The following is a 12,261-nucleotide window of genomic DNA, read 5'->3' as shown; positions in this document are numbered from 1 at the left end:
TTTCAGAATGAGAAGGCTTTGGGGCATTCCGTGAGTCGCTCTAGTAACATCTCAAAGGTATGTTCCTCGATATAACTCAGTCTTTGATAAACTTGGGGATGCTGGGATTTTGTTCTTTTCAAAACTGGGGTGATATACGTGACAATGTGACCAGTAAAAAACGCTTCTTATGCCTGTCTGTCACTGATAGCCACTTCTGAAACATTAGAACTCCCTCGTGTTTTGCAGACTCTCTTTACAGGTCAAATGAAATGGAAGCTACGGCCAGTTTTCTCTTTCACACTGTCAGCCTCCTTAGCTTGGTAGATGGTATCCTTAGCTTGGTATCCTTAAAAAGATAGATGACAGATGCCTGAGATCTTTTCTTGGGGGGAAAATCATTCTAAAACCATCATACAAGTATGTTCGTTTATACCATAAGCATCTGATGTAATGTTCTCTGTAAGCTGTGTATAGCCATACATCCCATAATATGTATCAAATATGTGGTTAAACGTTATTTTGTTGTCACTTCAACACTGAATTATTGTTAGCGCCATGAAATGCATTGTTATCAGGGCATGACTAGGTAAGTATTTTAAAATGTTTCCTATTACAGGCCCTGATCTTGTAAGGGAAACGTGATGCTCTGCCCGTTCTAGTCACACTTCAGTATAGCCCATGGACACATCGAAAGCACAGTTGCTTTGTTATGCCATTAGGAAAAAAGTATCTACTGTCCAAGATAACTTATTACAATACATACTCTACTCCTACTTCTGCATTACAAATTAGAAGATTTTTAATTAGCTGGAAGCCTGACACCTTTTTGCTTACACAAGTACAACTGCTTAAAACCTGCATGCAAGCAAGGCTGTGCTGGTATTTTTCCTGGGGTGCATAAGCCTTAACCCTTCATTGCCACAGTTGATGCTACTGGTAATAGTGACTTTTAATGAGAGACTGAGTTGTCATGGCTGTGACAAGCTCAAGTGCCTTTTTTCTGTTCTGGGTACTTCAGGATATACGAAGTTATTCGTATCTATCTCCAGCAGAGGAAACAGTGGCTACACTGAATTTACAGTATATATGGGCACAGACAACTTTCACTTTGGAGCAGAAAGACAAGATTACTGGGTGTCTTAAATAATGAGCAGGGCAACTGTCCAGCACACAAGGTACTGACCAAGCTGAAGATGTTATCGTGGAGTGATGTGGGATTGTGTTTTGCATTCAGCATCAGAAAATGTGCATTCACAGAAAGGGTTTTGAAATAAATACCATGTGAGTATAACTTCTCATCTGTGCTTTTCTAAAATGGGACTGTGCCTGTTCCTTCTTACCCTGACTCTTTTTCTTAGGGATCCTTAATTGGATTTTCAGGCGTTGTTCAGCAGAGATGGTAGTTTTATCATTAAGTGTCATTGTACTTTTCCCAGCGTGTCTGAAATTCAGCACAACAAGCTATTTGGCAGCAGCAGTTTGGTATCCATATGAATTGCACAGTTCATTCTTAATTGATTGAGAACTGGTAGTGTGGCAGGGCAGTGGGAAGGACCTTGCACTATGGCAAAGCTCCCTCTGGGAGTGCTGGCAGGTGAGAATCAATATTTGCATTCATCTTGAAACACTGAAATGTTCAACATGATTGCTGTGTGTTGTAAAAGCTAAAGTTCTCAAGGGGAGCAAAAGTCAGCTTTGCCAGTTCAACGGGTGAGACTTTTTGGTTGCAAACATGAGCTTCCCAGAAGTATCGATGTTCTTATTGCTCCTCTGTCGCCTCTGTGTCTGATCCATTCTGTGCACTTACTCCACTCTGGAGATAGCTTCTAACAAAGGCAAGAGGTAGGAGTCCCATCGGTGAAATCAGTCTCCTGATTTTGCCTCATACATCCAAACGCTGCCTTGCACATCCACACAGTACAGTGCTAAGATGCAACAACTTACTTTGCAGTTGTACAGGTGGGTTGGCTGTTGCAAGCAATATGTAGGACAAACAGGAAAGATGATAGTAGAGAGATGCTGCGTGGAAGCTTAAGTACATGGAAAATTTTTCATTAGCTCTGAGGTTTAATAAGGAAGTGCCTTTTATTTTTGTTTAGAATAGTATAACAACCTGGCCAATAAGGCAGATTGAATACATTCTGTGTGTACAGAAATAATGATCATGCTTCCTGCAAATGACTGTTTCAGCTATTATTTTTCCACCAAAATCTAGCTTACAGCATAGCAATGTAGCAGATCTGCTACCAATGCTTGGCACTGACACTTGATTCAAAGCCTTTCTGGTGCTCATATGTCATTATGAACCCACTGTGATTATTACTGTGTATCTTTTCACTGCTCTCAGTTGCACAGTGCAATATGAGTGGAAAGGATTGAGTCGGAACTCAGCCTCTAGCCAAGAGAGGATGCTGTGTTACTTGGTGTGAGCAAGGAAATCAATGCCCTAGGGCTAAAAGTGGTCAAGGAGGGAGGCAGACAGATGGTGCCACTGGAAATGCGATCAGCTGGTACAGGTAGCAGGACCTCTCCGAACATAGACCCCAAGTGTTGGGGTCAGGTGGAGTCATCCCTTGGGAGGAGGGGGCAAACAGGCAGTTCTCCAAGGGGCAGATGCTAAGAGAGGCTGAAGAGTTGCTAGTACATGTGGCCAGGCCAAGAAAAAACAGTCACCTGAATACTTGGCTAGGGATGTAAGCCAGAAGCAGCAGAAAAAGGAGTAGGGAATAAGATGTAGAAGGATCTTCATATGGTGCCATTAGGTTTTGTGCAGTCTGTTGCACGCTGGGGGATGTGGCATTCTTCCAGGCACTTTTTTGTTTTTTTGTTGTGTATATTTCTCAAACACTCCTTTTAAATCCACTCCACATAAAACGTTTGCATTTCTGGAGTCTTTTCTATGTTTGTTTTGAAATTTAAAAAAAAAAAAAAGTGTTGAAGGCAGGTTGAATTGATTTAGTCATGGGACTTGGACATGGCCTGATTCCCAGCTTGCCCTGTTCAAGCACAGTATGCTGATTGAAACACCCCCAGTTAGCACAGGGGTATACAGCCCAGATCCACATCTCAACCGTTTACCCTAAGCCAGCATTTTTGCCAAGAAGCCACCGTTCACTGGTAAGTGCCTTCATCATACAAGCTACACAGAGAAATAATTAAGCTTTATAGAAGCTTTGTCCTCTAAATATAGATTAATTGACCCTAAAACACAGCTAGTCACTGAGAGCGGCTAAAAAAGGGATTTTCACAGTGGTGGTAATTCATGCCCTCTGCTCTTAGATAGAGGAATTGTGCTTACAAGCAGATTACACGAGGTCACAAACAAAGCTGTCTGTAAACAGTTATCCTCAAATTAGTGATGTTGTTTAGCTTTAAAGTGTCTGATACATCCTGAAACTGACGATGTGACATATGGAAATATCTTCAGGTCATCTGTGTGCTGTTCCTGTCATCTGATGGCTCTGGAGGGCTGATTCTAGTGTGGTGGGGAGGCACTTTGTAGTCTTATTTTCATGGCCCTCTAAGCGATAAACTTTGAAAATGCTAATACTGGGATCACAGCAAAGGAATCAAGGGTGCACTCCTTAAAAAATGTAAATGCTTTGTCTTTTCTGGAGGCCTGTACAGTTTTATCTTTTGAGCAGAAGCACACCGTAAAGTATTAAATTATTCTTGCGCTGAATGGCAGCCAGTGCAGATGCAAAGTGGTAGCCTAAGCTTGCTATGAAATTTAAAATCCATTTGGGCTGTTCATCAGCTTGGAACAGATTTAGAAAAGCATATGAATACACACGTCCACTGTTGCCTGAAGCTTTGATGGATTCGGTGAGCGTTCGTCTGTAGAAAAGCAGTCCAGGTTTTTCAGTTGCAGAGCTTAGCTATCCTGTAGTCTGTCAGATGACCAAGGCCTACTGAAAAGAACTGCTGCTCGAAGGTGTTCTGTTCAGGTACATGAGCCTGGGGATAGAGAAAGAGAAGTTGCTTAAAAAAATAATAAAAATCCTTCTACTGAGGAAAGGAAAAGACAGGAAAAATTGTATAGTGTGAATATTAAGGTATGGTCTTTTCCCCACCCATAAGAGCAAGTAATCTCATGCTGGGGCATGGTGCAGTCATGTTTGTAAAGAGTGCGATAGTATCCCTGTGCCGTGATAAATTCCCTCTCTTGGGGCTGGATTCTTAACTTCATAGAGCTATGAGGGCACTCTGTGAAGGAGGAACCTGCAGGAGTTTCCTTTTGTCTTTTGTTCCCTCAGTCCATTCAAGGTATTTTGAGGAAGATTTTAAAGTCAAAGGGCTATATTTTTTTTTTCCTCCTTCTTCTTCTCCCTGCAGAACCTGTGTAGTTGTTACTGGGTTTAGTCAACATTAATCCTGTGTTATAGGCAGGTTGAATTACACTTGGGGAGGCTTTGAAAGGATCGATAGCCTCCTTTCTCTAGTGCCTTCGGCTCTGGTATCTCTAGAGAAAGTTCCTGCTGGAATCCTCCTTCAGATTTCTTTAGGAAGAATGAGGGGAAGCTGACTTCAGCTTCACTCCTGGTTTCTAGACATAATTTTAATTATAGTCATATATGTTATATAAAGTATGGAACAAAGTTCTCCCAGGAGCTGACTGCTGGTTCCTATCAAATTGTTGCCAAAATTATATGGTGGAGTGGATCATCCTGAAAATTTCGGATGCCTCTTTCCCATATCTCCTCCCCCACCCCCCTTTTTTTTTAACCACTCTCCATTCTAATAATGCATCTTATCCCAGCTAAAGATACTTGATTTTAATATGCGTTGGAAGTCAAAATGGCACAGGTCTCATAGGAAGAATTTAATGGAGATGACCAGAAGTTACTGATGTTTGATGGTGCGTGTTGGTATTTAGGAAAAGCTTTCAAAACCAGCCTGTCAGCAGGGCTGTCCGCCCTTCGCAATGTCCCGTCTGTCCATAGGTGGCCTGTTCTGGCTGTCTCAAGTGTCAGGTTAGTACACTTGGCACGGCTGGTTGGTCTCGCACCGCTGCCTGGGTGTGCTAGTTCAGCTGGAGGCCTCCTTTGGCATGCGTGCAGTGAAACAACCACATCTGTTCCACGGATGAGCTTTGGAGACTTTACATCTGCAGTGCACTTCAACAAGAGCCGTCAGCCAATGTGTACATGGAATACAGCACTTGCTGAAAGCATAAAAACTCAAATATGTTGCATCCTGGTGAACAGTTGGACTCACGCAATTATATTTGTTCTGCGGTGGCTCGAGAGAAACGGTGGCTGTGTCCCTTGGGTTTAATCGAGACTTCCCTGCCTGCCTTCAGCCCAGGTTCAGGACTTCTCAGCCCAGCAGGCAGAACTGAATTTTGCCACAGTGGATGAGACAGGGCGGGGGCTTCCCCTGTCAAGGGGAGGGGAGGTGAATGGGGCAGGGGTGGCACAAACAACGTCAGATTCCCTGGGTCTCTTTGTGTAGATGTCCTTTTCCTATCTGAAGACTAGCGAGGTTAGCGATGGAGCGCCTTGCAGTGGCACTTGGTGCCTTTTTTCACAAGGCCCCCATCATTGTTGTTTTCTTTCCTCAATCACATCTGTACCCAGGTCCTGCCAGTGGAACAGGTATGGGGTGGTTGGTCTTGGTTTCCATGGTGTAAACTAAGGGAGCAGAGCCTGGGGCTTTCGCTGCCTCTGGAGATGTACCATGCAAGATAAGTGCCTGCCATGTCCATGCCTAGCTGCAGCCTTGCCTTCTTAATACACATTTAAATAGGATCTGTGTGAGAGAGATAAAATAGCTCTTTAGCGACGAGTTCTTCTAAAACACAGGGTATGATAACCGTCCCTCTCATTCTGTCTTTCCCATGTGCTTCTACCACATTTGTCATTGTGATGTGTTAATACCAGGAGAGGCAAATCTGATTTGAACAAAACTCCAGTGGCCCATTGCAGATCACAGCACTGGGATCTCAGTGCTGAAAAAGCATCACAGTGCAGGGGGATTGCTTGGGGCCAGGGGTGGGGGCATTAAAGGTAGCGGACCTCGCTCAGTGGTTGTGCTTGGGACAGGACAACTCTGGGGCAGTGGTGGGAGATGTCTCCACTTAGCCAACCCCTACTGTGGTTAGCTGTGTCTCTCTAATCCCCAGAGGGACTGGTGGTGGTTGGAGTTGGCTCAGCGGAGACGACCGTCACTGTGCTCCTGTTCTTACAGGGAAAGGAGGCAGGCAGAAACTGCTGCAATGGTCTAGTGGTGCTGGAGACATCTCTCAGCATCAGTCTTTTTGACAGCAGGTGCAGCTACCTTTTAGGATTTTTATTGCTCTCTTTTTTCTTTTTTTTTTTTTTGTTTTTTAGCCCAGCAGAAGAGCATTGTTTTGAAATGGGTTCAGCACAGTGTAAAATAAAGACAAACCCAATGTCAAAATGCCAGGTTGAAATTTGGGTTGTGGAGTGTTTGGCTCCTTGCTTTATTGCTAAATTTATATTTGTCTGAAGCTCCTTGTGCTGCAGTTCCTCCTGATTAAAAGACTTAAAATTGTGCGTCTTTTCTCTAACCCTTTGTCTGCCCGAAGAGGAGGTGTCCTCCATTATTAAATGTGTATAGTGCTTAGTATGTTAGTTCCAGGTCCTTAGCTGAGACTTCTAGGTGGTTTTGTAACACAAATAGTAGGGCCACAGTATTTTCCTATTCATGTGACACCTAGAAATGATGAAATTTGCGATTGTGGGGGTTTTGGTGCGCAGCATGTAATCACAAATAAGTAATCAGAAAAGGCTGAGTTCTTTCACCAACAGATCCCACTGTTCGTGGAGTGGGGGCAGAATGAGAACAACCAGCTATGGCAGCACATTATGTATATACATATGTACATATGCATGCACACGTACACATACACACGTACATATATATATATATATATAAAAGATACATATTTCTTCCTGATGGCAACCCTCCAGAGAGCTGTAGGCTTCCAGGGATTGCTGCCTTCAGAGTCTCTGTGATTATCTAAATACCAGTGCAGAAGACCACGCTGTGACCTCACTGAATTGCATTAGATGGGAATGTCAATATACACAATTAACTAACTATTGACCTTTAGTCCTGAGCTATTTTAGGCAACCAGTCTGGATGTACAGGGTAACTCACTAGCACATAGCTCCAGGGCTTGTCATTGGAAATGACAGTTCCTCCATGTGAAGGGCATGAAAGTCCACAGAGATTCAGCAAGTGATTTTGGGGTTAGAACGGTCAAATTTGGGCTGTCAAGGCTTGGGCTACCCATCACATAATGAGCATGGCAGAAACCTCCTATGACAAATACCTACTACTGTTGATGCCATCGTTAAGTAGCCAGTTCAACCAAAGGTGCTGCTATTTGTGAGGCTACTGCTGGGGCATTAACGTTGGTGTGTGTGCTACAGAGTGGTGAAGGCTTTGATTGCTTATTTTCTCATTTTCCTCAGAGCTGAGCATTGCATGGGAGCAACATCAGAGCTCCAAGCTAGCGGGATCCACCTTTCTGCTACATTCACCCATCACATTGCGTCTTCTTTGCCATGTTCTGGCCCAAGGCTACTAGTGTTTCTTTTCCGTGGCACCTCTCTGCCTGATAGCTGCTGTGTCTGAGTCAGCAAACCCAGGCAAGCAGTGGGGACTGGCGAGTGTCAGCTGCGTGCACCTCTGCTTCTAGGACTGGCAGAACTTACTTCTTGGGCTCTTGGCAGCAGCTTGCATTTTACTATGCTCTTCTCTTGTCAGTGAGTGGTGCCTCGCCTTTAGAGGGTCGTTGCTGTAACCGACTGTTGTTCCTCCGGCAGCTGAAGCCAGGGAAGTGACTGGTATTAAAAAGTAAAAGAAGCGGTTAGTTTTACCTCACCTCACTATCCTAATCTGATTTGCAATGCAGCTGTGTAAATAGTTTTGTGAGCAAAAAGCACAGGAGGAAAAGAGGGCAGACAGAGGCTGGAGGCTCATTGAACCATGGCTTTTGGTGGTAGCCACAGCTTACATTACCTTAAACCGAGGGTGGGGCGTAACTTCCTCCAATGTTTTGTTGTTCCTCTTTGTGGTGCCTTTCCAAGTTGTGTTAACTTCTGTTCATATTTTGGTTGCATTTGCATTATATATGAAGATGGAGCAAAGGACCTCCTGTGTTGAAGCAGGAAGATAGGAGGAAAAGGAAATGTGCCTCAGATGTGGGGTTTTTGCAAGCTGTCCTGAACAGTGCTGGCATCTAGAAACAGAATAGTAAGCTTGAAATGCAAATGAAATTCCACAATTTCTTGTTTGTCCCAGCCTTTTGATTTCCCAAGTGGCGAGACTTTGACACTGTCTTCGTGCCAGGCAATTGGATCAAGAAACCAATAACATGGTTTCAGAAGGGAAATTTTGGAACACTGAATCTAGTCATCTGCTATTAGACTGTCACATCATATATACTACTGTCTTTTTTTGGAAAACTTCATTTGGAAAGCGAAGGGGTAGAGAGATTTGATTCAGTCTAAGCAGGCTACCTTCTGTGATTTGCTCATAACATAAAACCTGAAACAGATCTATTAATTCATTTGTGACTTCAGTTCCAACAATATATGGCTCTGTTTCCATGGCAGAATGCAACATGCTGCTTTCCTGGTTCAATATTTTGTTTTCAGAAGATTGCTAAATATGTCTTTTTAAAGAATTCATTATTTAAGTCTTATTAATTTTGATTTGCATAATTATAGCAGCTGATTATAGTGTGTCAGGTCTTTCACTAACTTGTCAGTCTTTCTTTTAAAAAAAATGTAATTACTGCACAAACTCTTTTAAAAAGATAACATTTGAAGCCAGAGATGTACCTGCTTTGAGGAGAGGTTAAGCATCGAATAGAGAGCAAATGTCCAAGTAATACCTGAATTCATCTCACTGTATGATCAGCATCCTATATCATTAGCATGTGCAAATGGTATAAAATGTAAAGAACTATAGTTCCCAGGATAAAGCCAATAATTGATCTTTAAGTCTTTAATTTGTTTTTTTCACAGTCGTAACATAGTTCAGTTTGCTTTCTGGCCCAAGGTTATGCTCTTTGTTTTTATTCTGTACAGGTACCTAGCTGGGTAGGATGGGAAATAAGTCACAGTGTCTTGCTGTGGATCAAGAGGTGTGTGTTTGAGTCTTGCCCTTGACTCTTGCAGGCCCAGCTGTAAACGGATGCCTGTTTTTTCAGGCTCGGTGCACCTGAGACATCCCAATGTGAGGCCAGATCCATTGCTCTCTGTAGTGCTGTTGGCTCGAGAAACAAAACCTTAACGGATAAGTCGTGTAACACAGAAGATGTTGGTTGTATCTGTATTTATAAAGTAACATGTGTATCCTAGTATATCCATCTTCTCTAGCGAAGAAAGAAGAGTATGTTGTGTGACAAGGAACCTTGCTTTTGCTATGATAGTGTAAAAGCCTGCAGTGGCCTTGTTTAAATATACCGTAAGGGCTTTTAATAAATTAAGTGTAGAATTGAAGAGACCTGAGACAGAGATGGTGTGTGTGTTGCACCATGACCAGAGATGATCAAAGCGGTGATGACTGAGCTAGGTCTGGCGTCTCAGGCTGAAGTACCGGGCTGGGCACAGCGTGCTTCTGTGGCAGCACACCTTTCATGACCTGAGGTCTCTCCTAGTCTGGCTTTGTGCATTGCCCGGCCCAGGTCTGTGCTGGTTTTTGTGCAGCCCAGTGTGGTGTTGACACTTCTGTTGTTCTGCTGATTGCATTGTTCCTTCCTGGGTTTCAGGCTTTGCTTTGCAGATCAAAAGAGCGGTAAACCTTTGAATTTTGAAATGTGAGCAGTGTTTTGCAGCGGTGGGTGAGTGGCACAGCGTATGCAGCAGCTGTGGAACATGGGAGAACCAGGTTTAAAGATTCTCTATTATGAGGTTATCAACGCAGGTCTCCTCCTCACCAAAACCTCTAGGGAGAGTCGAGAAGTTTCTGTTAGTGACCCACAGAATATACTGGCAGAAAAGGCCTATAATAATAGCCCATCGAGTCCCAACTCTGAGACAATGATTGTTCTTATCGTATTGATTTTAGCAGCTTGTCTATTAAGTGTTAAATATGCCAAGAGCTTAACTTTATGGTTTTTGAGTTAGTTCGGCTGAATTCTGAATTATTCAGTTACTGTATTTCTCACTGTGCTCTTGTTGGGTCTTACGAATGTGTCTGCTGCCACACCTCTTCTCCAAGTAGGTGGAGGTCCCTGTCAGAGTAAGAGCAGGATGAAAGGCCTCGCAAAGCACAAAGAGTACTTCAAGGAACGGTCTGGCATGGCAGATGGTGCTCATGTGCGTATGCTAGTATGGAAAATAAATCCCCAAATAGTGTCTGAGTTACTGAATTACCGATGGTTCTGTCTTGGGGCGGCGGGGGGGGGGAAAACCACAAACACACCCAAGCCTCTAATCTCTTGTCATCATTATAAGTGGAAGGATTAGCTATTATGTAGTAGCTGAATTCCAACTAGTCTATCCACACACCTCCATCTAATTATTTTAATTACTGTAGCATTGCTCATTTCCTGAGCTATTGTTCTGTGCAATGTTTGACAGCTGGCAGGTTCCGCTCCAGAGATGGCTGCATTTGACCTTGGGGGAAAAACGTTTCTGTTCTGATTACTACTTTTCCAGGGATGAGGCTGTGTGACCTCCCTTTCTAGCATTTGACAATAAAGCCATTTTCTTGCAACTAACCCTTGAATATCTGATGTAGAGTGATATCTGAGTCCATATGCTGTCTTTAACCCTGAAGGTGATTGCTGTGTATACCAAACTCTTCCAACTTGTGACTTGCTTTTTCTTATTTGTTTGTTTTAATTTCGCTGCAGGCTGGAAGTCCAACCTCTATCTCTGCCCCACATAGCTTCTCTCGGACTTCTGTTACACCATCCAACCAGGACATCTGCAGGTAAAGTGTGTTGTTTGCATGGCTACAGTGAGGCTCATGCAAGGTTCAAATTAAGAGAAAACAAAACTGAAAAAGCACGTGTATGGGGAAGTAAGTGATGTGGGGTTCCCATATGAAGCATCCCATTTGTTTGACTCGACTGCTGTCTAACACTGCTTCGTTGAATCCCACTGACTGTTTGGCCCTGCTATGTTTGCCATTCCCACACTAGCCGTAATTCTTATTTCTTCACTTTTAATTATATGTGTTCTCTTATGTAATTGTTTTTTACTTTCTGTGCTTTTATTCCACTGTTCTGCATGCAGTTCCAGTGCAGTGTTTTCTGAGTGTTGTCATCACAGTCCAGTGCAGTCTGCTGTTGTCTTGAAAAATCCTCACTGCCAGAGCCCTCTGACACAAGGGGTCACTGTGACAGTAATCTGTCAGGACACGTTACATGCAGCAAAGAGAAACTCCCATGGGCAGGATCGGGGCCAGGCACTCAGGTCTGCTAAGAATGTAAAGCCTACGCGCAGTCTGAAATTCTCCAAGTCCCTCAATGACGTGGACCAGAAGGCGCAGAGCACCAGTGAGTGCTTTGACTATGTGGAGCGAACACGCTCAGAAGGCAAATTGACCCCAACTCAAGAGCAGTGTTTAAGGATTAACAAATTTCATCTTAAAGAGAGGAAACCGCTGAATCTCAGGCCTCTTTCTTTTAGCAATTCTAAGCACTCCTACATCCCCTCCCTTTCCAACTACTCGAGTGCATCGGGAGGAGCAGAGAACCACAGCACTGTACATATCCCCTTGCTGGAGGACAAAGTGGACCATGACACCTCAAGGAGCAAAAAACTGTTGCGTTACCTTTTTTCCTTCTCCCACACCTCCAGCACCAGCAGCCTGCATAAGTTCCACGAGCTGGAGAGCTATTCCAGTCACTTCCAAGCTGAGAAATCCTCCAGCGTGCTGGTGGAAAGCACGGACTTCTGCTCTGATGATATGGGAGACGATGACGTCTTTGAGGACAGCACCTCAGTGAAATGGAAAACAAAAGAGCAGCGGGCACCGCTGTGTTCAGTTGAGAAGGACAGTGACCTTGACTGCCCTTCCCCCCTCTCAGAAAAATTCCCCCCTCTCTCCCCTGTGTCCACATCGGGGGATACCTGCAGGTTGGTTTACCAGAGAACCGCCTACCTTCAAGCCCTCCCATGTGCGGTGGTGACCGTTCGGCTTTCCCCTGCCTTTGTGCTGTTTCTGTCTTTTCTTTCCCTCTGTCACCTTGCTTTAATATGTGCGATTTGAAGCATGCAGCCTTCTCTCTGCTGTCCTGCACCTCTCTGATGCACTTAACAAGGCTACTAAGCAAAAGAATTTCCTTTG

The 12,261-nt window shown here is 43.9% G+C and overlaps 1 protein-coding gene across 2 annotated transcripts in view; it reads left to right on the top strand.

The window, feature by feature from the left end:
• The window catches only part of MARCHF8 (membrane associated ring-CH-type finger 8), a 73,796-nt gene that overhangs the window by 52,105 nt on the left and 9,430 nt on the right, over positions 1–12,261 (top strand). Inside the window, exons 2-4 of one of the 2 annotated variants that reach the window (XM_059821030.1) lie at positions 7–57; positions 10,820–10,899; positions 11,205–12,050. In XM_059821030.1, coding sequence (XP_059677013.1) covers positions 7–57; positions 10,820–10,899; positions 11,205–12,050 — 977 coding nt within the window. The remainder of the gene's footprint in view (positions 1–6; positions 58–10,819; positions 10,900–11,204; positions 12,051–12,261) is intronic. The other variant, XM_059821031.1, reaches the window with a different exon arrangement.

The sequence above is a fragment of the Gavia stellata genome, chromosome 9, assembly GCF_030936135.1.
Source record: "Gavia stellata isolate bGavSte3 chromosome 9, bGavSte3.hap2, whole genome shotgun sequence".
NCBI lineage: Eukaryota > Metazoa > Chordata > Aves > Gaviiformes > Gaviidae > Gavia > Gavia stellata.
Note: the sequence above shows the minus strand (reverse complement) of the source record. Positions and strands in the feature narration are given on the sequence as shown.